Genomic DNA, 25,088 nt, shown 5'->3' on the forward strand with positions numbered 1-25,088 from the left:
TTGCACACAAATAGTTCTTAAAAGAGCAAAATGCTATACAATCCCCCAACCCCACCTCAGTCCACTTTACTATTCAGCCCTTATTCTGCATTTTTATCATACAAACAATGAAAAAAATTTTTTTTTCCAAAGAGAAAAATAAACTGGAGGGCAGGAAGGAAAATGTGCAACAATGAATGAATGGAAACCCAAGTTCTCTAGAAACTTTCATTAAAATCTCCATTAAAAAATGCCTCATTTAAAAAAAAGGATAATGCTCAAGGATGATTTTTTTACACCAATTAAGTGAAATTGTTTGGTTTTAAGAAACCTTTTGGGGATATTTTTGGTTTCAAGTTTGAAGATTTATCCTCTCACAGGACAACAGTTTGAGGGTTTCAGCCAGCCTCTGTAGATCCAGAGAGTCTGGATTCCAAGACAGTTCACTGCTGAATCCCAGGTACAGTGACTGACAGCAAATGCTGTTATCAGGTGCTCGTGGGGCGGCTTCACCTCCCAGCAACCCCATTCAACAGAAGAATGAATCTCTGCACTGATCGCACAGTCTCATAATTGGGCACCTTGTTACAGTCACTGGGCCCATCCATCTCATCGAGGGGCTTCCTCTCTTTCGCTCAGTGTCCACTTTTCCAGGCAATTTTGAATGCATGTGGCATAAGGAGGTCCAGGTAGAGGAGTGGTTAAAGCATTTAGCTCCTAAACAAATGGTCGGCCAAGTGAACCCACTAATTGGTCTTTGGGAGGCAAACAGGGCCTGTTCAAGAGCAGAGATTTTTCTCATTTTGTTCTCCACAGAGCCCCAAGTACGGAGCCAAACAGATCATGTTGTTATTAGGTGCTTTTGAGCCAGACCCTGTGAATCGTTTTTCACTTTACACAACTGTCTTCCCAAAACAGCACCTCTTCAGAGAGACTGCCTCTGATTAAGTAATGAGATGTTAACTTCAAGGTCGGCAGTTCGAATATTCCCAGCGGATCAATGGGACAGAGCCCTGGTCATCTGCTTCCATAAAGATTTGTTGTTGTTAGGTGCCAATGAGTCAAGCACGACTCATACCCTATGAACAGGTTTCTGAACGCAGTCCCGTCCTGCGCCATCCTCACACATCCTGCCACACGAGAGCCCATTGCAGCAGTCACAGTGTCAGTCCACCTGGCTGAGGTCTTCCTCTCCTTTGTTGACCCTCTGCCCTTCCCAACATCATGTCCGTAAAGATTTGAGCCACGAAAATCCTATAGAACACCGTGTATTTGCTTTCAGATCACCACAAAGACGTGAAGTACACAAAAGCCTTTTTGCCATCGATTCAGAACCGATGCACAGCTGACCCGCCAGCGGGTTTCCAAGCCAGGAACGTGGTGGGAGGAGACTGCCCATCTTTCTCTATAGAGCTGCTGGTAGATTTGAACTGCACGACTTTGGGTTAACAACATAACTCCCTATGATGACACCACCATAAACTCAAAACCATGCTGCCATCCAATTAAAGTCAAATTATGGCTGATGATCCAGCAGGTTTTCAGGAAGCAGCAACAGGCATAGGAGGAAATAGCCCCTATTTCCCCCACGAAGCAGCTGGTGGATTCGAACCAGCAGAGAAGCTTAGCCTTTGTGTTGGCAGCCCGACTCCCTTGAGACTGCACCACCAGAGCTCGTGAACTCACTGGTTTCCAAGTGCGTATGAATTTTAGGTTGATGCTACGCTACAATGTAGGCTATGAACTGTGCAAGCAGCATGCTGGGTGTGTGTGTGTGTGTGTGGGAAATATAAAATGTACAGATGACCAAAACATGACAGATGACACGACATGAGCATGGGTCATTGGGAAAATGGGCCTGGTCAGCAAGCTCAACATAAGGTTGCCACTGACTTTCTGTTTGCTTTACAAAAAAGAAAATAAAACTAGAAGCAGCAGCGTGCAATATGCATGACACGCAATAAAGCAAAGCACAACAAGACGTGGTCTGCCTGAGTGTAACACGCCCCATGGGCCAGGCATTCTAAGCCAATCTGAACGCATCCTCCCCATAACGTGGAAATCACAGTTTCTCTGACATTGCATTTTCTATTTCACTTGTCTCCTTAAGTGTCTCCCACACTAGAGAGTAAATTTCATAGACATCAGTTTTTGTCTGCAGCACTCGTTGCCTGGAATAGCATCTGACCCATAAACCAAATCCATCAAGTCAGTCCCAACTCCGCGCCACCCCGAGGACAGAGTAGAGCTGCCCCACGTGGTGTCCAAGGCTGTAAGTCTGTGCAGGAGCTGAGTGTCCCATCTTTCTTCTGCAAAGAGCTGGTGGGTTCAAGCTGCAAACCTTCCCTTTAACCATCAAGCCACTCCGAGAGCTTGAGCTATCAAGGCTCTAGCACCTGGCTCAGAACTCAGAAAGTCAAGCGCACTGTCACTGAGTCGATTGTGATTCCTAGCGACCCTCGATTGAGTTCCCAAGCCTGTAAGTCTTAACGAGAGGACATTGCCCATCTTTCTCCCCTGGAGCTATTAGTGGATGGAAATGCCAGAGATACACAAGCTTTTGGTTAGCCGTGGAAGAGTTGTTGAAGGCAAGACTGTCTTATGTCCCATTTTGTGTTCACCAAATCCTACTTACAACAAACTTCTGCTCCTGCTAATGTTAATCCAACCAGCATTCACGTACAACCCTGCTACTCCTTGCTCTCTGCCTCAAACTGTCACCAACGACGCTTGCATTCTACAAGACAGGCTCAGGGAAGTCCAAGCTCAGGGTCACACAGCTGCTGAGTGTAGCAGTTAGGGCTCCAAACTGGTCATCTTGGTCCAGGGGTCACCTGTCACCCAGGAATGAATGGCCCACTCTGATGGCCAAAGCCATTAACTGGACAGCAGAGTTAGCCCAGCAAGCTTTCTGGGGTGTGAGTCTGGGGGTGTGTTTACATGCGTGTGTATGTGGGTGCATGTGTAAGTGTGTGAATGTGTACGTGTGTGCGTGTGTTGTGCATATATTTGTGTGCATGAGTGTGTGTATTTACACATGGTTGAGTGTGCAAATGTGCATGTGTCAGAGTGTGAGTGTGTGTGTAGGTACACGTGTTTGTGTCTGGGGATGTGAGTATAAGATACCGCTCTGCGTGTGTGTCTGTGTGTGAATATGAATATACATGTGTGTACCTAATAGTTTATGTGAGGAGACACGTGTGAGTGTGAATGTGTGGGCGTGGACTTGTGTGCTGTCCTTGCATGTGTTTGTGTTTGAGTGTGTGCACATGTCTGAGTATATTCTTTTGAGTGTCGTATGTATTTGGATGTGCATGTGTATGCAACGTGTCTGGGTCTGTACTATGCATAACTGCACGTGAAAGTGTACGTGTGTGTGTGTGTGTGTTTAATATCTGCACCTGAATGTGTGCATGTGTGTGTGTTTAATGTGTGTGCATATGTTTGTGTGCATATATTAATTGCAAGTGTGCATTGTGTCTGATTGTGTGCACACGTGTGCGTGTTTGTGCAGACTGTCTCCCAGCTAGGTTGCTAATTCTTCCCATGTGTTTATTCTCTTTTCTATATTTGCACTCACCACCCAGCCTACCCCCAGGTCCAGAGCCTCAGCCTCCAGTTCACCAGCTCTTCATTCTATTTCTACTAAGCAAAAGAGAATGTATGTCCTGGCCTAGTTAGTGGCTTCCTCCCAGACTCCTAGAGAACCTCATGTTTACTGGCATTCTAGCACTTGTCTAATGATATTGTAATTATTTGTTTACACGTCTGCCTCTTCGCCAGACTGTGAACACCCCCCACCCTTCTGAGATTTTAGATAATTGCATCTGATTCAGCTCCACATCCCCAGCGTCTGGCGCTCGGTACACAGTAGGTGCTCAAGAAATGTGAATGCGGGTGGAGGATGTGGAGGGGAGTCAGTCAACATTCAGTTGTTCAAGTCATGCATTTATTCATGGATGCCTTCCGTTGATGGTGAGGCAAACACCCATAAATATGCTGAACCAGGCACTCTCCGTGGTGCTGAAAGAAATCCCAGAAGATGCACGCATCAATCCCTCATTCAGCCAAGATGTAACTAGACCCAGTATGTGCTAGAGCTCTGAGGCATAGAGCAGTTCAGCAGCCTGGACATGGGCTTAGGAATGAGAGGCAAAACAGGCACGTCAAGAGGCCAGAGGAACAGAGAGGAAAGATGGTCGAACCCAACACTAGCTCTTAGAGCTCAAAGTCACTGTCAAACCAGGACAGAAAAGTGAAAAAGGAGCTATGTTTGCTAAGCGTCTGTGAAGTACCAACCATGAACAAGCTCAATGTTGACCCACTTGTTTCTTGCACCATGGGTGTTACTGACCCATTTAACAAATGAGGGAGGGAAAGTTCAAGTAGAAGAAATGATCTTTTCATTTGCCCCACTAAGAGTCCACATACGCTCTATCTTGTTCTTCACATTAAGCATACCCTGTTGGGTGCAAACCACCCGTGTGCCCATCAACACGTGAATGCACAGACAAAATGTGATCCATCCTTACAATGGGATCTACGACTAAAGGGAAATAGAAAAAAAAACCCAACCAAAAAACAAAGGCCGGATGCGTGCTACCACACAGATAGACCTTGCACACATCATGCTGGGCAGAAGTCTTTTGCAAAAGGACAAACGTTGCATATCATTTTCACGAAATATGCAAACACGTAGAAACCAAAGCTTGCTAGCAGTCACCAAGAGAAGATGAAGGAGGGAGGAAGGGAGAGCTTTTGCTTACGGGACATAAAGTTTACATTATTTGTGGTAAGATGACTCAAAATACGGCAGTAAGAAAGGTTGCCCCACTGGTGAAACGTCTTCAGCGCGACTAGATGGTATGAGGAGAAATTGATGAAATGATGCATGTTTCATGATGTATGTTTTCACCTCAGTAAAATGAAAAGAAAGTAATGTTCTCCTGTTCAAATGAACAGCATGGCTTCTGTCTCCTGGCTGGACTGCATGGCAATGATGGTTATGGTGGTACTGATTATTTGATAAATACATGTTATTGGCGTTAGAGTCTGTCTGGTTGGCTTTGACCCACAGTGACCCTAAGAACAACAGACCTGGCTCTGTCGTGTGCCGTCCTCAATAATCTCCAACAAGCCCAAGAGCATTGTTCCAGTCACCGTGTCAAACTGATAAATGTTATAACACCACTAATTCATCTTAACAAATCAATTCAATGACATTATAGTATATCATGTTAATGATTATGCAATCCTAAACACTGTTACAAATAAAATGTTTTATACCCACTGCTGCTGAGTTGATTCAGACTGATAGGGACCCTGCAGGACAGCATAGAACCGCCTTGCAGGGTTCTCAAGGCTGGTAATCTTTATGGAAGCAGACTGGCTCACCTTCCTAGTGCAAACCCGTCAGCCTTTTTGTTAGCATCCCAGAGATTCCTCCAGTGTGGCACCAGAGCCCCTCAGTGCAATATAGTTGTGGTAACTGTTGAAGAAGCTGTCATGCCACAGTCAAGCCCTCAGCTGCTGACAGCTTGACAGTTTGAACCAACGTATTGCCTCTGTGGCAGGAAGACCTTGAGTTGAAAATTAACTCTCCAGCAGCCAACGACAGCTGTAAATACTGTTACATATACAGGCATACCTCAGAGATATCGCACTCAGATCACTGCAATTCAACAAATGTTGGGGGCAATGGAAGGAATGCAAAAAGGCTCAATGGGGACTTGAAAAGTGGGGTGCTAATAGGCACAGATCAACTAAGTCATTGCAGAAAATACAATGTATATGAATACAGAAAACAATATACATGAATGAAGCGATGTATAAAGATAATCGCATCAAACACAAAATGCATGTATGAAACACGATGTATATGAATGGCAAACAAATTTTTTTTAAAAAAAGAATGATAGCACAAATGAAAACATTTAATAAAAAAAAAGAAGAGACACAGAAAACCCAACCAATATTACAGTAAAGTCCGTGTTACAATAAAGCCAGACACAAACAGGGGCTGTTTTCCATGTGCAGATGGGCGCTGTATGTAGTCTTTTTGGTTTTGCTTTGTTTTGTTTGTTATATTTATTTTTCATTTCAATGAACATCTACATGCATGTAGTCCTTTGCGGGGAGCTTCCGTGTGGAGCTGCTAACCCAAAGGTCCTCCTCTCTGGTGGTTCAAATCCATCAGGGAAGAAAGACGGACAATCTCCTCGTGTGCAATGTACAGCCTGGGAAACCCAATGGAGGGTCAGCTCCGAGTTGGTTCTGACTTCAAGGCAGTGAGTTTTCGAGCAGTCTGTTAAGTATGAAGTTGTTTCAAACGTTGCCAGTATCATCAAGATCACAGAGACAGAGTGAGCACATTAGAAAAAGGGTGCCAACTAACCTTCCTTGCGCAATGCAAGGTTGCCACAAACCTTCCATCTTTGAGGTGTGGTGATGGGGGCAGGGGAAGGCAGTATTTGCAAACCACACAAAAGTGGTGTATAATCAAGCAAGAGGGGAAGACCCTTTATGAGATGGGTTGATTCAGTGACTGGGGTAATCGGGATGGGTGTGTCAGAGGCAGTGCAATTGGCACAGGACAGAGCAGAGTTTAGGGCTGTTGTACATAGGGTCGCTATGAGTCGCAAGTGACTCGATGGCACATAACAACAACAACAATCAAACAAGGGCTGCCTGCTGACGGTAATAGACTGTCTTGAGGCTGTGCTGATAGTGACAGCTGCCTTCCAGAGGTGGCACTTAACACGCCGAATCATTCATCTCCTCCGACCAGTGGGTGCTGTTCCCATTTCAGAGACAGGCATAGGACCTTGGAGAGAGGAAGGGGCTGGTCTGAACTGGTGTGATGGATTAAGCATTGGACTGCTAACCAAAGAGTCAGAGGTTCTAAGCCACCACCTGGCCATCAAGGAAAATGCAAGACAGTCTGCTTTAAAAAAAGGGGGGGAGGCAGGGGACAGCTTTGAAAATCCTGAGGGGCAGTTCTGTTCTGTCCTGTATCATTGTTATGTACAGTCACGTCAGGACTGACTCCTGGCTGACCCTCCAGCTGGGTTTTAAATTTTTATTTATTTTATTTGTGAGTGTGTGTGCGCGGTCAAATCAGATCCAACTGGTACAGGAGGAGATTGTCCCTCCTTCTCCAGCAGAGCATCTGGTGGATTCGAACTGTGTACCTCTGGCATTGCAGTGCAGCTTCTTGCCACTAGGCCACCAGAGCTCCCGTCCAGCTGGGTTTTAGAAGCTGTAAATCCCCTGGAGGGAGAGGGCCCGTCTTCCTCCCTCAGAGTAGCTGAGGGATTTGAACCATGAGTCTTTGGGTTGGCAGCACAACTCCTCACCACTAAGCCACCAGAGTCCCCCGCTTTGTTCTGCGTTGATGTTGTTGTTGTGTGCCATCGAGCACAATCAGCCCCTAGTTGACCCTGCCGCGGGTGCCCAGAGGCAGTAATTGCTAGGGAGGAGACTACCCACACTTCCCTCATGGATCTGCTAGGGGATTCGAACTGCGTGCTCTGCTCTATAGTCAGAAGCCCTTCAACAGCCGTGGGATTTGTTAAAGGACGACTTCTGCCCGAGGCTGGGCCCTTCACCCTCTCCTGCTGCGTGGAAATCCACAGGGTTTGAATCCAAAGGCTGTAAATCTTTGCAGCCACAGCCAGCTAGGTCTTTCTCCCGAGGAGTGCCTGACAGGACCCAACCGCCCACCACTTAGCTAGGAGCCAGGTGCTTTAACCACTGTGCAACCAGGGCCATGGCGTCAGAGGCGCTGGGTGGGAGGGAGGGAGGGAGCCCCCCCCCACACACACACACACTAGGGAGCAGGAGAAACAGACACCGGTGCGGAGGGGGAGCTGGTTTCCTCTGACAAACACAGATTCCTCCCTCGGTGCCAGGCGCACGGCTCGCGCCACGAGCTCGCGCCTGGCCACCTGCCAGTGTCCCAGCACTGCGGGTTCTGACGAGGCGGAAGGGGCTGGGGGCTGTTTTGGAAGACTTCCTGGAGAAGGGGTGCATCCTTTTAGGCCCTGGCACCCCTAAATGCCCACAGCAGCTCTTTAAAGACAGGATGGGCACCAAACAGGTCGGGGGAACAGGTGCCCAGGGTCACCTGGACACGTGTGTGATGGCCACCAGACCAAAAGGCCCAGTTCTGGCCAACCATCACTTCAGCAAGGCTCAGGCTGTGACGTGGTGACACACCTGACGGTGCTCCGCACCCACCTCGCCTGGGCTCACCTGACAGGTACAATCCACCCACTCGGCCTTGAGTTAGAACTTGCCTTGCACACTCATCTCGCCTGTCCACTGCTGGGGCTTAGACTCAGCCTATCCTCGGTCCCCCGGCAGTGCCCCCACATTGCGCCTGCACTCCCACCTGATTCTAACCCTCTGATCTACAAGCACAGAGGAGAATTGTCCTATGTTTTCAAGGCCGTTCTTGGGAGCAGACTGTCTCGTCTTTCTCCTGTGGAGCCGCTGTGGATTCCAACTGCCCACCTGCTGGGTGGCAGCCTGGCACTTAACCCACAGTGCCAAGCGGGCTGCTTCGCCTGCGTGTCCACCCACTGCTGTCTGGTCGATTGTGACTCACAGCACCCCCTCTGTCATTCTTGTGAAGCTGCATATCATTACGGGAGGAGAACACCCAGCGTTCTCCCTCGGAGCGGCTGCTGGGTTCCAACCGCCCACCTTTTGGTTAGCAGCTCAACACATTACACATGGTGCCACCAGGGCCCTTCACCTGCACACAGGAGGTGCTTGAGTGCCAGGTGTATGGAGACACACAGGAAATGAGCAACAATGAGGGCCTCTTACTTTCCATCATGGGCTCGCAATCCAGAGACCAAACTCGTGGATTCAAAACCACAGAGACGCCACAGGGTGTCCCAGCCCTTACAACGTCTTGAAAGCAGACTGCCAAATCTCTGTCCCTAGTGAGTTCAAACCGCCAACCTTTTGCATAACAACCGATGCTTCTTGCCACTGCCCTCAACCCTGAGGTTTTGCATTTGCTGTCCTTTCTTCCCAGAACATACTTCCTGTCCTCTCCAGGTTAGCTTGGCTTCTGCTTATCTTTTCAGCTTTCGGCACAGGTAGCCCCTCCTCCAGGAAGCCGTCTCTACCTCGACCCCCAGGTCCAAGTTCAAGTCCAAATTCAAGACCGGGGTCCCTAAGACTTGGCTCTGTTCACTCTGCATTGTAGTGGCAATGGGTGTAGTCTGCCTTCTGCGAGATCATGGGCACCCCAAGAGGAAAGAGCTGTCCAACCTGCTCACTGCTTTGTCCCCCCAGCACCCACCTCGGGGCCTGACCCGGGGAAAGACCTCTAAAAATAACAGGTGGAATAAATGCAGGCATGCATCCGTGAACAAATGAATAATAGTGAAAGAGCTGAGACAATATGTGTTAAACGAACGCAGGCATGCATCCTCGAACAACTGACCGAGAATAGCAAAGAAATGAGCCAATATGTGCTGAATGGGTGCATGCACACGTGAATGACGGCAACAGTGAGAGAAGTATCTGAATGTCTGTTGGATGCATGCATGGGTGTGCATGAATGCATGAATGGGACCAGTGAAGGAGCAGAAGGTGGGGAGGTGGCTGGGGGTGGGCGCTGCCAGGCAGACCTTGTTGTAGAGGGCGCAGATGTGGAGGGCTGTGTTCCCTGAGGCGTTCTGGGCTCCAGGCTCAGCCCCATAGAAGAGCAGGTGTTCCAGGTGCTGGGAGTGACCCCGCTGACAGGCCTGGGGGAAGGAAGGAAGGAAGGAAGGAACAGTGAGCAGATGGGGCCAAATTTGGACCCCAGTGTGAATCCTGCCTGGTCTCCTGGGACCAAGAGCTCATCTGTATCCTCTGCTTTGAGTTCAGGAAACACCCAATTCTTTCCCTTTCTTCTTTCAGCCTCCTTTCCTGCTTAAGAATCTAGATGTCCAGTCTCACAACCTTTCCTGCTTAAGAATCTACATGGCCAGTCTCACAAGTTCAATGATTCCAAGATTCAGGAGTCTTCCCACATTGGAAATCAAGATATCCAGCCCCCATCCCATGCCCTCTATGTGCCCCCAAACCCCCATTATTTTCTTCTTTGGGGGCCATGATACCCCATCCTTTGTGAGGACCCAACATCAGGATCTCCAGTTCCTTAGACTTCAGTGACGCAACACTGGGGTCCCTGTCCCCTGCCTCCAGCCCCTCTTGGCCCAGCTGAGAGCACCTGGTGGATCTCCTGCCAGCCGTTCTCATCAGCGATGCCCAGCTGGGCTCTGTTGTAGAGTAGCAGCTCACAGCAGCGGGGGTCGCCCCCCACCATAGCCGTGTGGAACAGAGGGGTCAGCCCTCGGCGATCCTTGTAGTTGGGGGAGCCCCCAAGGTCTAGGAGTGCCTAGGAAGTGGGAGAGATTCCAGGAGAAAGAGTCAGAGAGAGAAAAAAAGAACAACACAACATGTGATAATCATGGAAGAGTCAGCGGGATGAGAGTGGGGGGCCCTAGATGCCCCACGCTGGTCAATAGTGGGCTTAGTTCTGCCATGAAGTCCTTGCGTGACCTTGAATAGGGCCCTCAAGACTCAGGTCTTGTACTGGAATTGATGCCAGGGAAGGACTAGGAGGAGAGACATAAAAACCTAGAATCAGGGGGAGCTCTGGTGGCCTAGTGGCAAAAAGCTGCACTGCAATCCCAGAGGTGTGTGGTTCGAATCCACCAGATGCTCTGCTGGAGAAGGAGGGGCAATCTCCTCTTGTACCAGTCAGATCCGATTTGACGGTACACACATCATCATCATCATCAAAACCACCCCAGAATCAGGGATTTGTGGAAGAGAAAATGAGAAAGCAGGTCTTTATCTCCTCCCACTTCTAAGTCTTTTCCCCATTCTGTTTGAAGACTGACAGGACATGGAGTTGCAGCCAGGGAGTTCTCTTCCTTCTCACATCCTGCTCTGACCTTTTCCTCCCCACGTGGGTGACTTGGATGAGTCACTGAAGGACCTACAACCTCCTCATTCTAAACTGGCCACCTCCTCCGCTGGGTGGCTGTGCTGGACAATTGAGAGAAAGGAACCTAGAACAAGAAGTTCTCTGGCCATCTAAGGTAGCAATGATTGATTGCTCTTTGAAGCAAAGAAGACTGAGAGTAAAGAAAAAATAATAATCAAAGATGCATGGAGAGAATTTGTCCAAGGGATTAACGAACCATGAGAACTTCAACCTCTATGATCCAGAGACCAGAAGAATGAGATGATGCAAACACCACACCAGAGTGCTCCAAAACTGATCACAATAGGAAGTCCTGGTAGAAGGGGAGGAAAACGTGGATCAAAATGGAAAACCATCTCAAAAAGGCCAGTCTGACAGAGTCTGGTGGAACCTTTGAGATTATGATCAAAGACGCATGGAAATAGTTTCTCCTGGACCACGAGAACTTCAGATTCCATGACTTAGAAACCAAAAGAAACTAGACGGTCCCCAGCATGGCTGCAGATCACTCTGAAAGGGACCACAGACAGACCCACAGAGAGGTACAGCCACCCTGGAACAACGAAATAGATAGCATCAAAAGGGGAGTATTTGCTTAGGGAAGGCAAGAAAGAAGGATCAGGGGAAATGGTCAGCACAGGAAGAAGAAGAGTGATTGTGGAGATTGAAATTGCAATGTCCTGAAATAAAATGTGTATGAAGTATTGAATGGAAAACAGATTTGCCTAGTCAATTCTCACCCAAATCACAGTTGAAAAGTTGAGAAAAGAAGATTCCTGACCAAGCTGGAGTTGTCACGAGGGAAGGTTTTTCAAGACTGGGCACAGAAAAAGGTTGCTTGGGAAAACATAACTTTGGGTTAAGTGAAGTATTGAGTGAGCCCATCTGGGGCTAGAGCCTTGAGGACAGAGAGTGGTTCCACTTAAAATATAGTTCTTGTGGAAGTCTGGCAACATGAAGCATTCTTAGAACAAAGTGTTGGCCGTGTTGCTGTCCAACATCTCCTGAGGAATGGGAACATCCTACATCCGCATCACATCTGCAACATCCAATATGGCGGCCACACGTGACTATGAGCGCTTGAAGTGTGGCAAATGAGTCTGACGAGCTGACTTTTAAATTTTATTTCATTTTCATGACTTAAAACTTTGATAGCCCTGCGACAATAGATGGATGCTGATAGATTGAAAGGGGGGAAATAAAAGAGCGGAAGAGAACCTCAAATTTTTTCAAAAGCAACAACAAAACAATCTCACTGATTGAGCCCAGAGGATGCCTTCATACAATTACCCAGAGAGACTCTTCAAACCAGGTGTGGCTATGGGATTAAAAAATACATAATATTTTGTTATGTCATTAGTAAAGATTTTCTCAGTGGTTTAAGTTCTCAATCAACAGGGGGATGAAACTAACCTCTCATCTGGTAGAGACTGGCGGAACCCTCAAGATTATGACCCTTGGTCATCACTTAACCTTTTAAGATACTCCTGTGGCTCAGCTTCCAGTCAAACGGACAAGCCTTCAAGATAGACACTAACAGCAGGAAGGTACACACTTGCTAGAACAACCATATGAGATTAAAAACCACAGCATTTGCACAGGGATAAAACTCAGAAGGGAAGAAAGGATAGAAAAGGTCCAAGGGAAATAGCAAAAAAGGGAGAATCACCTTCTAACAAAACAACAGACTGTATCACAAAATCACTGGACCGAGAGGGACCGTCATGATGGTTGGAGAGGAGAATGAAACTGTCAACAGCTTCATCTTGCTTGGTTCCACTCTTATTAACACTCTTGGTAGGAGCAGTCAGGAAATAAAGAGACACATTGCACTGGGAAAATCTGCAATTAGGGACCTTTCCAAAGTGTTGAGGAGTAGTGATGTCAGTTTGAGGACTAAGGTGCATTTGATTCAGGCCATAGTCCTCTCATTTACTAGCTATGCATCCGAGACTCGGACAATGAATAAGGATGACAGAAAAAGAATTGACACCTTTGAGCTGTGGTGCTGGAGAAGAGCACTGGTCATCCCACGGAGAGCCAAGAGAACGAACAGATATGTCTTGGAGAGGGTACAGCCAAAGTGCTCTTTGGAGGCAAGAATGATAAGGCTTCGCCTCACATACTTTGGACATGTTGTTAGGAGGTGCTATTCCTTGGAGAACGACATGATGTTGGGAAGGGTGGAGCGACGGTGAAGGAGAGGAAGACCCTTGACTAGATGGATAGATATGGTGACCACTGCAATGGGCTCTTGTGTGTCAGGAAGTGCGAGGATGGCGCAGGACAGAACAAGGTTCAGATCTTTTGTTCATAGGGTTGCTATGAGTTGTGCTAGACTCAATGGCACCTAACAACAATAACATCACAAAATCACTAATATCACATGGAAGTACTGTGCTGCTTTTACCAAAAAGTCACCTAGATGAGACAAAGCCATGGTGTTTTTCAGTAGTTTGTTATGCACAATGAATAAAGAAGACCAACAGATGGTACCTTGCATGGTCTTCCTCTCTTTCACTGACCCTCTACTCCTCTAAGAAGACTTGAAACACTTAATGAAGATAAAAGACTACACCCTTCAATATAGATTATATCTCAGCATCAAGAAAATAAAAATCTTTACCACCGGACCAGCCTCCAGATAGAAAAAGAAAAGACAGAAATTGTTAATGATTTCATTTTGCACGCGTCCATAAACAACACCCACAGAAGCAGGAGAAGACATTGAAAAGACAGAAGACATTGAAATAATGGTGCACTGGAACAATCTGCCGTCCAGGCTCTCTCCAAAGTGCTAAAGAGCAAGGATTTCAGTTTAAAGACTAAGGTGTGTCAGCTCCAAGCCATAGTCCTTTCAATTGCTTCCTATGTAGCTGAAAGTTGGGTAATGAATAAAGAAGACCAGAAAATGGATGGCTTTGAATTGTGATGTTGGAGAAGACTTTGGAATATCCCATGGACTGTCAAAGAACAAACAAGTCTGTCTTGGGAGAAGTACAACCAATGCGTCCTTCAGAGGCAAAGATGGTGAAATTTCATCTCATAGACTTTGGATATGCTGTCAGGAGGTACCAGTCCTTAGGAAAAAAGACATCATTCTTGGAAAAGCAGAGGGTCAGAAAAAGACGGAAAGACCCTAAATGACACGTACTGCCATAACGGGCGTGAGCATGGTGGACGTTATGAGGATAACACAGGATAGGGCAGGGTCCAGATCTATTGTGTATAAAGTTGCAATGAGTCACAGTTAACCCGATGGCACCTAACAACAACACTTTGAGATGAAAAGACAGAAACATGACTTTAACACAAAAATGAGAAGGTGAAGAGGTACAGAAGCAAAATTAATGGCAGCAGAATACGAGAATGGTCATGCATTGTTTAGAATGGCACCAGCGTCAATGAACAACGTGTATAGAAACCTCTGACTGGGAATCTGAACTTTGTAGATCTTCACAAAACCCACACACAAAAAGTCTTAAAAAATCCAGTAGCCACACAGGATAGTTGTTGTTGTTGTTGTTAGGTGCTGTTGAGTTGAGTACAAATCATAGCAACTCTATGAATAAAAGATTTGAACCCTGTTTTTTCCTGCGCCATCCTCACACTTCCCAACACACAAGAGCCCACTGTAGCAGGGAAGCTTGATTAACAGAAACAGAACAAGCAAAAGGAAAACAACAAGAATGCTGACACATTGTGAAAATGCAATTGAATTCACTCCACCAAACTGTAGATGTTTAAAAAGAAAATCCATTGCCATCAAGCCAACTCCCACTCACAGAGACCTTCCATCTGATTTCCAAGATTGTGAAGCTTAATGGGAACAGACTGCCTCATCTTTTTCCCCTCAGTGAGGCTGGTGGATTTGAACCACCCACCTATTGGTTACCAGCCCAATACATAATCCACTATGCCACCGAGATTCCTGAATAATATGTATAAAAATCATTGCATGGTATGAAAACAGCCCAAATGTCCAACCACACTTGAATGGATTGAGGAACTGTGGTATATTCACACAATGGACTACACAAAGCAGCACTCAGGAGTACTAATTTTAAAAATTACTACATAACTTGGGAGGGACTGGAGAGTATTATGCTGAGTGAACTACTTCAGTCCCGTAAGGACAAATACTGTATGAAACCATTATTATAGAAATAGATAACTAGTAAAAAGTGTATAAGGATCCAAGTGGGGGAAGGTAGGAGCAGAAGGGTGAGGAAGGGCAGGGGAGAAGTCACAGGTTCGCACAATTTGATGGATGGATGGAGGGGTGGGTGAAGGAAATGGGAAAGATCCAGCCAGGATCTGAAAAGACACGGTAATAGTGGGCCTAGTTCAATGCTGATTCATTTTATAAAATATAATGAATCAGAATGATTGTATGAAACAGGAATGAAGGATAGAGTGAAACACAGTGCATACAAACTTTATAAGCAAACCAATCTAAAATAGAAATTTAAAAAATTGTTATATGGGAACTTGGAGGTCTGGTGGGAATCTAGTTTTCTATGAAAACCTTCACCAAAACTACATTTTTTTAAAGAAAGATTTGAGTTTGGAGATGGGAGAGGAGGTTCCACCAGACTAGAGCGTCTGTTATGAGGTGTTTATCAATAGCTAGGGATTTGGAGGCCAGTCCAGACCTACATGGGTATGCAGGGAAGACATGTATCCAGGGCTGGAGGCGAGGAAGGCTCTATTTAAATATGATTGTACAAGCCAACACTATAATCTGTGGGTGCATAAGGTTTTGTAAGGTGCCAAAGTGCAATGGTTAAGTGCTCCACTGCCAACTGAAATGCTTAGGGCTTGAACCTGCCCAGCTGTGCCACGGAAGAAAGTCCTGGTGATCTGCTTCCATAAAGATTCTAGAAAGGAACATGCTATGGGCTGTTCCGCTGTGACGCCTGGCATCGCTGCGTGTTAGACTCAAGCCAGCACTGCAACTAACAACACAAAACCTGTGAAGACCCTTGACAGATCAGTTGACTGAAGGCCAGTGGTTCAACACCTCTCAAATAGAAGTGCAGAAGAAAGAACTGGCAATCTGATCCCATAAAGATTACAACTTGTTGCCACTGAGCCCATTCCGGTTGTAGCAACGCTGCAGGACAGAACAGAACAGCTCCTTGGCGCTCCTGAGGCTGGAATACTTAAAGAAGTAGGACTGGTTCCATCTGCCTTGTGCGGGGGTGGTTGGTGGGTTCAAACCATTAACCTTTAAGTTAGCAGCCAGATATTTAACCATTGTACCACGAGGGAGGGCTCCTTCCTGGGAAGGATTAGAGCCAAGAAAACCCGATGGTGCTGAGTTTGATCCTGCACACGTGGGGTCACTATGGGTCAGAGTCAACTTGATGACAACTGACAACAGAACATCATGGGATCTGTGCATTTGGGAGCGTGAGGGGTAGAGTGACTGAATTTGGGGGCCATATAAAGGATGAGGGGTGCATGTGTTTGTAAGAGAAGAGGGAGTGTATCTGGGAGATGTGCTGGGACTGGGTTTAGGCGCATGGATGTTGGAAGGTACGAGGTCCAGCGTTTGGGGGATGAGTTTTTGGAGTGTGTTGGGACAGTGTGTGTATCTATGGACCCTCCAGGAAGGTACCCCTGTCTTTAAATAACATGAGAGGGAATCTGAAAGCCTCTGCAAGCAGTTGGCTGTTCACTTCAAGGCTGATAGTTCAAACCTGATCAACGGCTCCATAAGAGAAGCCTTAGTGATTTATAACTCATAAAGACCACAGCCTAGAAGACCCAGTGGGCTGGTTCTATTCCATCACACAGGGTTCCTGAGAGTTGGAGTGGATTTGATGGTACCTCACCACAACAACAAGAAGAAGGGAGTGTAGAAGTAGATCTGTGATGAATTAGGTCGGGGGAACAGGGAGATTTCTCGAGGCTGGGTCATAATGTTGTGACTTGGATGTGTGGGTGACCATGTATGCTGTATCTGGGGGACGAGGTGCCTATGAGGGTCAGCTATAGCCAAGAGTGAGCCCAGGATGGTGGATACCCCTGGGGACCTGGGGAAGCATCTCTGATTCAGCTGATGAAGTGGCAGCAGCAACTGAGTATGTGGAAGTCTCTGGGTGTCACAAACAATTCAAGTTCACCCAGAGGTTCCTCCTAAGAAAGGTCTGGCAATCTACTTGGAAAAAAAAATGGGTTCTTTAAAGCCCTACAGAGGATAACTGTATCCTGACATGCACGAAGTGGCTGGGAGGCAGAGTCAGCCCCACTGCAGCTGGCTCCAGCTGGAGGGCCTGCTGGGTGGTGCCAACAAGGAATACACTTAGTTGCTAATAAAGGGGTTGGGGGTTCGAGGCTACCCAGAGATGGCTGACAAGAAGGGCCCCGAAATCTTTGTTCAAAAAAACTCAGGAGTGAATTCTACCCGTATAACACGCAGCGTCTCTGGGAGTGAGAGTCAGTAGACTCGGCTGCCACGGGCAAGGTCGTTTGGCAGCTTGTGGGAAGGGAACGTGAAGGCAGATGAGTTCGATCCAGAAAGAAGTAACAAAGACAAAAAGTGGGGTAGGGAGTGAGAAAGGGAGAGGAGAGGGAGGTGAGGAGGATGACAAGAGAAAAGAATGAGAAAGGGGAAGAGAATGAGAAAAAGGAGAAGGAAGGGGAGAAATTAAAAGAGAAGAGGGTGGCAGAGAAGGAGCAGGACTAGGGGAAGAAGACCATCTCCACAACCCATGAGAGGGGAGTTTTGTGGGTGAGGTGAGGAAGACAATTCCCTCTTGGAGATTGGGGGAGTCACAGGATGTGTAAGCTGAAGAAAAGGTGTTCAGGGTCCTGGAGGGTGAGACAGGGCTGGGCTGGGGAGTGATCCTTGATTGGGGGACAAGGGGGGGTGGTCTAGGGTGTGTCTTAAATGGTTCCCAAGCAGAAAGGAACAAGGTCACAGGTCAAAGTCACAGGCCAAGGGCAAGGGAAGAGGTCCCCAGTGAGTGGGGTTATGGGGGTGTCTCTGGGAGAATCTGGGGGCTCTTGCAGCCTCACCGTCAGAGCAAGGCAGTGGCGAGCGCACGCGGCTTTGTGCAAGGCCGTCATGCCATCGCGCGCGCGGAAGTCTATGTGGGCGCCGCCCAGGCACAGGGTTCGAATCACCTCCACGGATCCTTCGGTCTGCGCAGCCAGGGTCAAGGGGGTTTCTGTGGGGAGAGGCAGGAAACCTGGTCACACGCAGGCCTCTATACCCCAAACCCCACTTTATCATTTCTCCCAGGTTCCGGCCCACACCCACTGCTTCTCCGGCCTCTCCCCAAGCCCCAGCCCCCTACCTACCTCCAGAATCTGAGTCATGATAATTGGGGTCCAGCCCCTTGTCCAGCAGCCGCGCCACCTTGTCGGACGTCCCAAGCTGAACATACTCCAAGAACTTCTTCAACCCCGTCTGGGCCAGAGAAAAGACAGGAGAAAGTTGGTGATTTGAGTTTACCCAGAGGCAATGCTGAAGAAAGGCCTGGCTGTCTCCTCTGGAAAGCCCAGCCATTGAAAGCAGGGAAGGGAAGTACAGTTCCACTGTGACACACATGGGGTCACCATGAGCTGGATCCACTCACTCAAAGGCCACCAACCAGATCAATGGGGCTGGGCGGGGACACGCAGCAGAGGTCATTCAAAATGTGAGTTTGGGGCAATCTGGGTACAGAGGCTCTGTACTAGGAACATGAGAGAGGGATCTGAAAAGGAGCTATTTTCAAGCAAAAAGCACTGGAGGTTTGGAGAGGAAAAGAGAGAGAGAGGGAGAGAGAGAGAGAGAGAGAAACACACACAGAGAGAGACAGAGAAACACACACACACAGAGAAAAAAACAGAGAAAAAGAGAAACACAGAGAGAAAGAAACAGAGAGAAATATACACAGAGAGAAAGAAACAGAGAAAAAGGAGAGAGAAACACACACACACAGAGAAAGAAACAGAGAGATAGAAACAGAGAAACACAGAGAGAGAAAAAGAGAGAGAGGAGAGAGAGACACACACACACAGAGAGAAAGAGAGAGAAACACAGAGAGAAAAAGAGAGGAGAGAGAGAGAGAAATAAGAGAGAGCAAGAGAGAGAGAGAAATAAGAGAGAGCAACTGAGAGCCAGAGAAAGCGAGAGTCCGCAAAGATGAGCCAGCAGCCCCTCTGCCCCGTGGGCTGCATTTAGGGGTCTAGTTGCCACCTTAAGAAAAGCAGAGATAATTTCATTGAGACTGATTCTAACAACCTGTAGGATTTAACCATGGCGCTTCAGTGGCCCAGCAGTTAAGTGTTAGCCGTTAACCCAAACAGCAGTGGTTTGAACCCACCAGGAGAGAAAGAGAGAAGGTAGTCTGAGGGAGAAGGTTGCTCCGTGGGAGGAAGAGGAGTCTGTCTGTTTCTGTAAGGATCTGCAACCTTGGAAAGGGGCCTTCCAGGGGCCATCCTCCTTTGTACTGCAGGGTCGCCATGAGCTGACATCGAATTAGCAGCAGTGAGCTTGGTTTTGTGGTTTAATCTTTACAGAAGCAGTTTGGACACCTGACTTTGTCATTGGCGGCCAAGAGCTAACCACTGGGCCACCAGGGTTCCCTCCAGTTTGGAACCTCTATGGAGCTCTCCTGGCCTAGTGGGGAGAGAGCTGAGCTACGAGCCCAAAGGTGGCATCTCTCACTGGTGGTTCGAAGCCACCAGGTGCCCGCTCCCTGGGAGAAAGATGGGCAGTCTTTTCTCGTGTGGTTTACCACCTCAGAATCCTGCTGGATGGGCAGCTGTGAACTGGCTGCCACAGCCACGAGTTAATTTGATGAAGACGTTCCATCCACTCTCTCCCATCAAGTCACTAGGAAACAGAACGGGTAGTGAGTTCAGTATCTCACCCAAAAAATCCTGAATATCACCATTTCAAAATGTCATCCGTTCAGAAATTGTTAATGCCATATTAACATAAGATAAGGTTACATTTCCGGGGTATTTTTTGGCATTCATTCGCCCAAAGCAGCTTGTTGGGGACTTGGTTGGGACTCCCTGTGAGGAGTGGCTCTGGCACTGTGAGAGGCAGTGCCGTTCTGGAGAAATGGGACCTAAGAGGTGAGCTGGGCTGTGTGGCGTGTTGGGGCAGGGGCTTTGGGTGAGCAGGGAGTACAGGTCTATCGCCCCAAATGTCAAGACTCTCTCAGGTCTCTTCTGACCACGGGGCCTCTTCAGGCACACACAGCTCTTGGAGATGAAGGGAGCCCTGGATGGAGACACAGAGGCAGGGACACCGAGGGACAGAGATGGCTGGGAGGGGGACAGTGGGCCTTGGATTTGATGAGATTCAGGGAACAGGACTGAGGGGCTGCAGAGTCCATCTCAAACGGGTCCTAAAAGGCTGAGTGTCCTGGTCAGGTTCACTGTGGTCAAAGACCAAAGGAACAAATACACACAACCAAACCCATCGCTACTGGGGCAATTCCAACTGAAGCTTCCAAGGCTGTATGTCTCAATGAGAGGCAATGTCACCGCGTGCTACAGAGCGGTTGGTGGGCTCAAACCATCCACCTTTGGATTCATGGCCCAACACCTAACACACTACACCATCAAGGTTCCCAAGGCCAGGGGCCCAAGACAATCCAAACTCACTATCATTGAGTTTCTAAGGTTGTGATCTTTCCAGACACCTTTCTACTAAGGAGCGGCTGGTTGGCTCGAACCACCGACCTTTTGGTAAGCAGCTGAACTTTTTAAACCACTGTGCCACCAGGACAACTTGGGGCAAGTGCGCCCTGAGTGGCACTTAGAAGATGTGGAGATGGGAAGACATTCAAGGATGAGGAGAAGAGACTCACTCAGGGGATATGCACAGTGGTTTAAGTGCGCAGCTGTCAGCCAAGCGTTGGCTGTTTGCATCCAGCAGCAACGCAGAGATAGAAAGTAAGTGTCTACTCCTAGAAAGATTTACAGCCCTGGAAGCCTCCCAGGGAGGTTAGACTCTGTCCCGTAGGGTCACAGGGAGTCCAAATTAACTTGACAGCAATGGGTAGGGTGGGAGAAATAGGAGTTCAAGTTATTGTTAGATGCCATCAAGTCAACTACAAGCCGTTGTGCCCTGTCATCCTGCACCGTTTTAATGATTTCTAACATCCTGGAGACCATTGCTACAGTGGCTGTGTCTGTCCACCTCGTGGAGAGCGCTCTTCTCTTTTGCTGACCTTTCCCGTCATGGTGCTTTCTGCCAAGGGTCAAACAGCATGTCCCCAATAGCATCAGGCACCTCCCAGTTATACAGGGTGCCCTGGGACAGGAAGGGAATGTTGGAAAATGCAAAGGGGCTGGCGGGAAGGTATGTAGAGTTGGGGAGGGTAGTTCCTGGGGAGGACGCTGGGGATAAACGTGATGACCTATGAGCCCTCACCTTCGTGTGCAACTTGGCCAGCTGTTTCTCGTCCAGATTGGTCTGTTTGTAAACTCGCGTCTTGTATCGAAACTGAGGCCCGAGGCAAGGTGGAAAGAGAGACAGAGAGTGGGAATCAGGAGCATGAAGGGAGAAGCTGGGGGCAGGAGGAGCAGGGCCTGCTTCCGCATTCTGGGACCCTTTCTGAGCCAGGTCAAGGGGAAGGGTTGGAAGCAGCCCCAGTGGACAGCAGGATGGTAACAGGCCATTGGGCGAGGAGGGAGAGGGGTGTACGTAACTTGCTGCCTTTATCAGGGATTGCACAGAATGCCAATGATGGGCAAGACATTTGTCCCCATGCCTGCTGTTGGGACTGCTCCATTCCTCTTAGTGGAATAGGAAAGGGAAAAGATTGGAATAGGGAAGTGACTTGCCTAAGGTCCCTGAGACCCTTAATCACCCTTAATGAAAGGGGGTGAGGACAAAGGGGTGGTCAGATGTGTAAGGGGAACACTCCTCCCACTGCCAGCCAAGAGGATGGGAAGGCTGTAGGCCTCACCTCCAGGTAGGGCACCCCCTTCTCGAAGGACTGGGGGTACTCCCTCAGCAGCCTCTCCTCTTCCAGGAAGTTGGCGTCGCGGCCCGACGTGGCAGGCTGGAAGAGGCCATAGTTGAGCACGTCCTGCAGGCTTTCGCTCAAGGCACACAGTACCTGCTGCTTGGCCGTCCAGATGGTGGCGTCGGGGTTGAAGCGCAAACATTTCTAGTGGGGGAGGAGACAGGACAGGACGAGGGTGTGTCAGGGACCCAGGGGACCTCATGGAGAGTTGGGGGAGGGGGTGATACTGAAGGCAGAAAGGGGACCAAGGTGCTTCCCCCAGGGCGCGCAGTACTGAGCCTCCCTGCCCCATGCGCCCTCAGCCATGCGCCCTCAGCCCCGCAGCCACCCGGCAGCCACCCGCGGTCACTTGTTTGTTCACTCACTGTCTGGTGCAGATCCGGGATCCCAATCCTAAAGACCATCATGCTGAAGTGAGCGTCGTCGGGGACAGACATTGAGCGGCCCTGGAGGCCTCGGATTGAGGCCAGACTACCAGGTGCCCCGCTGCCCCGGCCCCGGGTCCCCCGGAGGCCTCTCCCGGGCCCGTCTGGGGAGCTGTCGGACTCTGAGCCCCCCTCGGGACACTCGCTGGCACTGTGGCGTTCCTCGTCCTCGCTGGACGCGGGGCTGTGGGGCATCGTGGGGCCACGGGGCGACGGGGGGTGGCAGCATCACAGGCGGCTGCGGGAGGCCGAGGGAAGCCGTCAGACTAGGAGCCCCGGGACTCGGAAGACCAGAGGCCGCGGGCGCCCCCCACTGCCCACATGGGCGGGCAGGAAGCAGGCTGGGCACACCCCCAGACACTCCGCCCCTCGGCCGCCTCCGCCAGCACGCACGCGCACACACCCCCAGCCCCGGCCACGCTGGTCGCACGTGTCTCCTTCCCTGCCCTTGGCCCTCCTGGCAGCCCCCCCGCCCCCCTGCGCCCCACTTTGCCGCTGACCCAGCGTCGCTGTGTCCCAGAAACCGCAGAATCACCGCGGGAGCTACTGGCCCACTTTGCCAGGGCCACAGAAAAAAGCAGCTAAAATTAGCAGAGGACAGACAGGTGGACCGAGCGGCCGGTATTCCGCCCTCCTGGCCCCGGCCTGGCCCCTTCACCTCGGCCCTCCTTCCCTCTCTCCTGATGCTGGGGAGCTAGTGGGGTGAGGGGTGCTGGGACCGCGAGGTAGTAAGAGAGGCAGCGGTGCTGGCAGCCCCGGGGCGGAGGGAGCGGGTGCTGGGAGCAGGTGGGCCCGATGCCTTCACAGGCTGCCGGCGTGTGTGCGCACGAGGCAGCCAGAGGAGCCACTGCCCCAGGGGAGCAAGAGAACTAGGGTGTCACAGGGCCCGGGTGTCCCTGAGGGAGCCAGCAGAGGTGGCCTCGGGGCGTTGTTGGGAATATCCAGAAAAGACCCTCGGGTGCGCGGAGGGTGACCAGGGGTGTGGTGTGGTGGCCTCAGGTCAGCATCTGGATGGCTACCAGAGTGACCTCGGGCAAGTTTAAGAGAGTGGACTGGCCACGCCTGGCACTGGGGACCCCCCCGGCACGGGGAACTGCCAGGCTGGTAGTGAGGCTAAGAAGTGGGGTGAGGGGGTGGCTGGGCCAGAGGTCGTCTGCAGACAACCTCCTCCTTCCCGCCCCACTGTCCTCGTCTGAGGCGGCCTTATAAGGGTAGGTCCCAAATGGGGTTCGCCTCCCCGCGTGTTCTCCCCTACTCCCACCCCAGCACCGGAAAGCAGAATGTCTGGTGTGGTCCCTCCCCCCCCACGCCAGTCCCGGCTCCTGCACCGTTGCCATGGAGATGGGAAGCAGTGGAGGGTACTGCCGACTTTGGGGGAGTGGGGATGGGCTGGGATGGGGGAGGGAAGACAAAATGTGTGTGTGTGGGGGGGAAACGGAAAGGAGACTTCCAAGAGCTGGGGGCAAGCGGACTTGTAAGCACTGGCCAGTGCACCCCTTTCCCCAGGAGCGGCCAGGGTTTGTCAGCCCCCTCCCCCCCTCCAGGTACCTCGTTGCGCTGCTCCACCCTGCCCTTCTGGGGAACCCCGGGCTCCTGCGCTCACCCCACATTCCTCTTCCAATTTGGGGGCCCGCAGCCACTCCCCCTCGGCTGACCCTGGCTGACCCCCCAGCTACCGCATGGCACTAAGGGGGTGGCTGGGAGCGGAAAGGCGAGCCAGGCCGGGTCCCCCACGCGCGCGCGGCGGTCCCCAGCCCCTGGCCCAGCGCCGGCCCCTCCCCCTCAGGCCCGAGGGAGGGAGCGGGCACACTCCGCCGGGGCGGCATGAATCAAACGCTCGGAGGCTAAGAATAGCTGGCACGCAGCTGGTACCGAGACGGGCTGAGGAATCGACAGGGGAGGGGTGGAGAAGGGGAGAGAGGGGGTGCCCTGAGAGGCTGCAGGGGGACGGGGGGCGGCTGGCGGGGCCGGGAGCGGGCCTGGGAGAATGAATGGAGGCGGGGAGAGGGCGCTGGGACTCGGGATGAGACACAGGGTGGGGGAGAGCCCCGGCCGGAGAGAGGGGGCGGGGGCACCGGGAGCGGGATTCGGGGGTGGGAGGCGAGGGGGCGCGCCGGCCGGTGGAGCGGTGAAGGGAGACGCGGTGGGGGTGGGGGAGCTGGCGAAGGTGCAGAGCGGAACCGAGGCGCCTGCAAAGGGAGGCAGGAGCTTGAGGGGGTCGAAGGGGGCGAGGAGGCCACGGCCTGGACCCCGCGCAGGGCGTGGGAACCGGGGTGGTTTTTGGGAGGGGTCCCCCGGGCTGGGGTCGCAGGAGGGGTCCAAAGGCGCAGGTGGGCCAGGGAGGGCGAGGCGGGGGAGTGGCCGGCAGGGCCGGGAGGCGGGCACAGCAACTGTGGCCCTGGAGCGCGCGGGGAAGCGGGTTCGGGCTGGGGGCGCCGCGGGCGGGGGTTGGGGGTTCGTCCGCCCAGCCCGGCCCCGCGATCTGGGACGGGGCACCGGGGACTGGGGCGTAACCCAATTTGGCGTCGCCGGGAACAACGCTCCCCTCCTCACCGCCACCCCACACCCGGGCCCGGAGCCCGGCGCACGGCCAAGGACATCCGGGGCGCCCCTGCCCCCTCCCTCAACCCTGGCCACACTGCTCCCCCCAAATCCAGGACCAAACCCCAGATCCTTACCTGCCTGGCGGGGCTGCTGAGTCCC

The 25,088-nt window shown here is 50.7% G+C and overlaps 1 protein-coding gene across 1 annotated transcript in view; it reads right to left on the minus strand.

The window, feature by feature from the left end:
- Nucleotides 1-22,580, minus strand: part of SHANK1 (SH3 and multiple ankyrin repeat domains 1) — an 87,378-nt gene extending 64,798 nt beyond the window's left edge. Inside the window, exons 1-7 of the mRNA XM_006897346.1 lie at nucleotides 22,326-22,580; nucleotides 21,901-22,104; nucleotides 21,363-21,434; nucleotides 18,287-18,395; nucleotides 18,002-18,153; nucleotides 10,214-10,381; nucleotides 9,627-9,743 (exon numbers count right to left, since the gene is read on the minus strand). Coding sequence (XP_006897408.1) covers nucleotides 9,627-9,743; nucleotides 10,214-10,381; nucleotides 18,002-18,153; nucleotides 18,287-18,395; nucleotides 21,363-21,434; nucleotides 21,901-22,104; nucleotides 22,326-22,580 — 1,077 coding nt within the window. The remainder of the gene's footprint in view (nucleotides 1-9,626; nucleotides 9,744-10,213; nucleotides 10,382-18,001; nucleotides 18,154-18,286; nucleotides 18,396-21,362; nucleotides 21,435-21,900; nucleotides 22,105-22,325) is intronic.
- Nucleotides 22,581-25,088: the final 2,508 nt, after the last annotated feature.

Source organism: Elephantulus edwardii, unplaced genomic scaffold (genome assembly GCF_000299155.1).
Source record: "Elephantulus edwardii isolate Elephantulus edwardi_28Jun2011 unplaced genomic scaffold, EleEdw1.0 scaffold00208, whole genome shotgun sequence".
In the NCBI taxonomy this organism is placed as follows: Eukaryota; Metazoa; Chordata; class Mammalia; order Macroscelidea; family Macroscelididae; genus Elephantulus; species Elephantulus edwardii.